The following is a 5,997-nucleotide window of genomic DNA, read 5'->3' as shown; positions in this document are numbered from 1 at the left end:
ACAATAATCTATAACAAAATATAAAATACAATAATAAAGAGGAGGGGACACACTAGAACATAACACAATTAGAAATATTCTATAAACCAGCAGTTCTTAAACACAACTACAGCTTAAAATCCAGTGAAATATTTTTTTTTTTAAAAGACAGATTTACATTGAATTATAGGCATATATTTCCTGTTCAGGTTAGTTTAAACTCATTGAAGTTTTAATAATCTAAATGAAACTGTACAAAATATGAAATAAAAAGGAACTGTGTTCAGAGGCAAATTTTCTGCGTCTTTGCACTGAAGTTGTTTGTGGTCGCTTTGGTCTGATCTCAGTGTTTACAGATGCTCAAATAAGAGCTAATTAGTGGCAAAACTTAAAAATCTTTTTTTGTCCCCTTCTCTTTTCACACATAAACCACCGCCTCAGAAAATTTCCCCAATTCACTTTTGGGTCGTGACTCACCAGTTGAAAACCAGGAATAAAACAACGACCTCAACACCAGTGTCTGCGATGTAATTGATGAGACTGCGGTAAAACAGTGACACTCTATTAAAGATCTATCAAGATCCTTTTTACATTGTCTCTGTTTATAGTTTGAAAGTAGAGATGCCGGTGGTGTGTGTGTCACAGTCTGACATGATGATCCATACTTCTGGCAGACCCTCCGGCTGACGTCGGGCTGAGATGCGGTGAAATCCACAGGATATAAATAACATTCCGTTGGTGTCACATGAAAACATTTGTTCTGGCAGAGAAGATACTTTCTTCACAATTTAGCCAGTTTTGGTTCTTTTCTCGACTTCTCGACTCCCGATGAATGTATGACTTCCATTGAATGAAAATTACAGCAGGTGGGCAAAAGGTCAGAGACTTGGCCGTTGTTTTTTTTGTATGTCTCAACTTTTCCAGTATCCAGTGTTTCTCACCGAAACACAGGATGAAGTTGTCTGAGCAGCTTCCAGAGAGACGGAAGATGATTTCAGACAACCAGCTTTGGTTTGGTCTGACCTGGATGTCACTCCGATGCCCACTCAGTGTGACGAATAACGAAAGGGAACGCTCGGGTTTCCTGCGTTTCCTGAACTTGTTGATGGGAGAAATGGGCGACGCTGCAGATCATTTATCAAAAAGGGAAAACTACACGGTGTGATCTGTGTTTGCGAAGTAGTTCCACCCTTTTGGGAAACTGCAGAGAAGGTGTCGATGCCTCGTAAAAAGAAATTACTGAATTAAAAAAAAAAAAAAACAGAGGAAGGGAATTTAATCAACATTTATAGTTTATTTTGCTTTAGTGAAATAAATGACAAAAGATTCTCCACGAATTTTTTATTTAATAATAAAACGATTTCAACTGACCTGTCATTAATTGATAAAGGCATAAAATACCCCCAAATAATACATAAAAACAACAAAATAAGCCACAAACTAGAACAAATTACACCTGAGAATAGTTAACTTTTAAAAATAGAATAAAAAAAAAAAAACTTCACAAATTAAACCTGTAATTAAAAAAACAAAAACATAATGAAGGGCTTCATGAAAAATCTGTTCCCTGAGGAATTCCTCAGTAGCTTTGTTATATGTGATATATTCATCAGCTATTGAGTCACTGCTCAGTTTCAAATGCACTGCAATATTATTATGACAAATTTTCCTTTTTTTCTTTTGGGGGTTTAGTTTAAGTCACTCATAGGTCACCGCCCACACAAAGGAAGTGGATCTGAAGGTTTGTGTAGGAGGGTTTAATTTCAGTGTGGGCTGCAGGAATGTGTTCAGTCCAACTTCTCCGTATCAACGAAGGAATAAGCTCTTTTAGCTTCCTGATTCATTAGCCTGCGGAAGAAAACAACAGTTGGTAAGGATATTGCTAAATCACTTTTTTACGAGTGAGGCTTGGCTCATGAACAGAAACACTGGTTATGATGCAATAAATCATGAAGCCAGCAGTTACAACTTGTTTCTGCAGCATAAAAAAGAGTTTTGAGAGAATCAACTTTTTGTGACACAATAACAGTTTCATAAAGAAAATTCTAGAGTCTGTGACCAAAAACAATACAAATGTAAGGGATATAGTGTTTACAATCCACATCATTTTATTTTCAGCTCATAGAGTCTATCACTAAGCTGGGGCCATCCTGCACTAATCTGTAAAGGATTGGTTTTTAAAACAGTGTTCAAATGTTTAGAAATCAGTCCTGAGATTAGTTTTTTTTTTCTGCAGCAGATGTTTGAGATAATTTGTGGAGTTTTTGCTGTAAAATTGTGGGAATTAGCAAAAATTGCAAGTCGAGGAAATCTTTAAAAACTTTTTTTTTTATCAACTACCTGATATTACCTATACCTATAGTAATAAGCGTTCTGTGGATCATCATTCTCTTTTAATTTATTTTTTGCACTTGGAGGGACTGAGATGTGTCGTAACTTAAACCAATGCAGACACGGCTGTGAGAGAGCAACCTTTGAACGGTGAGGCTGATATCTGTGAGATAAAAAAAAAAAAAAAAACAGCAATTTACATGGATTACATGCATCATTTCCTATCAATCCCTCATGCATGAGAAGGGAAGTAAAACTGGTATAAATGGCGCTGGAGGTCCCGGGTTGTAATCCCGGACGAGCCCCCACTTTTTGCAAATCGACTCCATGCTTGTGACAAAGAGGAGGGGGGACCAGACAGGTTGAAATGCCAAGTTTATTTCAAATTAACATAAAAAAAAAACAAGATGAGGTGTGAAGATGAGTTGCATCAATGGTGAGTGAAATCTATGGATGGGTTCAAAATGTGTACGCAAGTGTTGAAGTTGGAAGGAGAAGGTCAACCAAACCAAACTGAAACTAAACGCCAGTCGTCTTTTTAATAGTTTTATTTCATGTTTGAGCCCCTCGCGCTTCTTCCAGCTGCCCGTTCTGAACGTTCGACATGTCTTCTGTGTTACAGCTTATCACAGTTTACACAGTGCCAGGAATGGACTCTGATTGGCTGATCGGAGAGCGCGGAAACCAGAAGGGAAAAGTGCCTGTCACATACCTGGAGCTCCTCAGTTAGACAGAACACACACACACACACACACACACACACACACACACACACACACACACACACACACACACACACACACACACGCACGCACGCGCATGTGCATGTGTGTGAGCGGGCACGACTAAAGCCATGAGGATATTTAGTTTTTACTTTTCCTGAATTTAACACTCCTACACTAACCCTCAATAATACTCCCAACACAACACACAAAAGAGTCACACACTCATTCATGTGCTTCTCAAAACATCGTTTAGTCGGCCCTGTTCACGCCTGACATTAGCACGCGTCCCCCCGGCTGATCCGATCACAAGTGGACAGCTCGGAGCACAGATGCGAACACAGCCAGGACACATCGAGGACGTCCTCTGAATAAGCAATAGAAAAATTTTCCTGAGTGATTTACGTCAAAGTGAAGCAGCCGTTTACTGAATAGAAAACGAAGGCTGTCTTCCTGACGCTTGTTTCACCAAAGCCTCGTCCGGGTTTAGTTTTTTTTCTTTTAAGTTGACCTCGTTTGTAAATTTCTGAGACATCAGATTCACAGCTGTTGAAGAAGCCCAGTCCACTGATCCACCGCAGCGCAGAGCCCATCCCTCCTCAAAACTGCTGAGATAATTTCAACAAGCCGAGCCTGAACTGATGGGCTCCTGACGGTTCAGGTTGTGAATTACAAACTCAAGTGTTCAGATATTTACAAACGTGAATTAAGTCATACATTTCTAACAGAGAAGAACTTTGAAATAGAACTACAGTGAGCAAAGATGTCTCATTTAGTTTCTGTACGTTTTCCCGTGTTTATTTCTGTGATTGTACTCGTTCTTTTGCATACAAAGCGTGAAAGTGAGATCGCCGTACTGCCGGGCGTGAACAGGGCCGTGTATTCACACCACACTGACAGCAGGGAAAACGGAGACGTTGTTACGATGAGTGCAGCAAAATCCCCTCGAGGGATGCTTAACATTCCTTTTAGATTAGTTTGGTGATTTATTATTATTATTATTATTATTATTATTATTTATTTTTGTTTTTATTTATTGTTGTGCATCCCGAAGGTTCAGGCTGACGTGTCCCCTGCTTGGATGAAGTCTTTATTAGAGATTTATTTAAACAAAAAAACCTGTCTTATTTTGTTTTCAAGCCGCCTTTGTTGATAAATTCATTGATGGATCTTTAGAAGTTTGACAAATCTAAAATTGTATTTCTCAACACTCGGTCCTGATACAAGACGTGATGTGAGCTTTCACATCCGTTTCGATGAGCAGCGCTTGATAAAACAAACACACAATTACATAGCCTTAATCTTCCGAGTTAAAAGTGGGATGTTAAAGTCATTGTGGGTAAAATAAAAAGTGTGGCGACATTGTTGTTTTGACGTCAATGAATTTCCAAGAATTGCTAGCCTCAGACAAGGAGGAGAAACACGAATGCCAATTTGGTTTATTTAAACTAGTTTTAGTGCATATAAAAATATTTGTCGTCCCCCCTTTTTCTTTCAGCGCGTTACATCTTTTTTATTTATATTCTGGTCAAAGTCGTTAAATACGACAAAACATTAGCTTTTTACTCCGGAGAGCTACGAAACTGCAAATATAAGTTCCTCGTGGATGGTTTTGTCATCCAGGAATCTGGGGAAGAAGATTTGCCTTAACCACTAGTCGAAATGAATGTAATACCTTGTGTTATATTAAGCGATGTTAATTTTGTGGACAGTTTGGAACTGAATTTCCCACATTTGTTTTTTGTTGCGTTTTTTTGCTTTCAACCGCACTGCAGATGTCAAACCAATACAAACGTGTGCAAATAAACACCAACACTCCCATCCTTAACTGCCTTAAGATGACGCAAAAAAAAAAAAAAAAAAAAAATTGCTGCAAACCAGAAAATGTGCTCTTCACAACACAAATATCCAACGACTTTAATGTTCTCCGCAGTTCGCATGCAAGACTGTAACTCTCTAATTACACGAGTGTTTGTGTGATTTGCCCCTTTTTTTTAATGACAGTGTTCCTGTTTGTCCGTTTGAAGTGTCTTCAGTCTTAGTGCTGCATGTGCTACAGCCCGTCCTGCCGGACACGTATGTGTGTGTGTATATGACGTAGCTAAGTCTGTTTGCGTGAGATCGTGAGCTAACGTGCTCTCTCATGTTCAGTATGTGTACGTGCATGCACTGTCTTTTTTTTCTTTTTTGTTTTAAACCAGCCTGGTTTTATGAGTTTTTTTGTGAAATGAGCACAATTATTTTTGACAGAGCGCTATTACAGCAGAACCTGTAATACAACCAACCGTCCACTAGAGGGTACAGTGTTAGCGTTACATTTTTTTTTTCCGCCTCAAGCGTGAAAAGTACGCAAACCAAATGACCACACTCAAAGAAGGAGGTCATGTGACAAAGTACAAGGAATGTTTAAGTCCAAGTAAGTTATGCAAGTAAGTTAAGTGCATAGCATGTTTGAGTTTTGTAACGTAACTTTTTATTTTTTAACCCAAACCGTGATCTTTTAATTCATTACCAACTATTTTTTACATTATTATAATCTGTTGTTTGTAATAAAATACACTTAAATGACTTTATGGACCATTTAAAGTGTCGTTGTTACACCTTTCCGTAATACTCTTGTTCACCACCAGGTGGAGCCTCACCTGTACGAATCGTACACCTACTACAGTTTAGGAATTGCTGCTCTAGTGGACTGACGGGTGTATTGCATGCTTTGGAGTGATACTGGGTTTCACAGATAGGTAAGAATAGGGTCAAATAAACATAGTCAGAGGAAGGTAACGTATGTCTTCTCTTGTGCTGCTCATTTCATAAATTTCCTTTTTTTTTTTTTTTACAACTTGCTGTGATTCTGTTGTACCTCATCTGATATTATTATTATTATTTTGTTTGGATATGTTATTGCCTGTTCCTTGCTGAATGAATGAAATGTATGGGATTTAATAAAAAGTCTGATTTATTTGAA

At 38.3% G+C, this 5,997-nt stretch overlaps 1 protein-coding gene across 10 annotated transcripts in view; it reads left to right on the top strand.

Annotated features, from left to right (window-relative positions):
- The window catches only part of LOC138622604 (endophilin-B2-like), a 32,557-nt gene extending 26,560 nt beyond the window's left edge, over positions 1-5,997 (top strand). For all 10 annotated transcript variants that reach the window (XM_069701499.1, XM_069701497.1, XM_069701498.1 and 7 more), the window contains one exon: positions 2,933-5,997. In XM_069701499.1, coding sequence (XP_069557600.1) covers positions 2,933-3,040 — 108 coding nt within the window. In that variant the 3' untranslated portion in view covers positions 3,041-5,997. The remainder of the gene's footprint in view (positions 1-2,932) is intronic.

Source organism: Brachyistius frenatus, unplaced genomic scaffold (assembly GCF_029030835.1).
Source record: "Brachyistius frenatus isolate BFR_SWC_R1_liver_20210118 unplaced genomic scaffold, ASM2903083v1 Contig_37, whole genome shotgun sequence".
NCBI classification, from domain to species: domain Eukaryota; kingdom Metazoa; phylum Chordata; class Actinopteri; family Embiotocidae; genus Brachyistius; species Brachyistius frenatus.
This window is presented reverse-complemented; position numbering and strand designations above follow the sequence as displayed.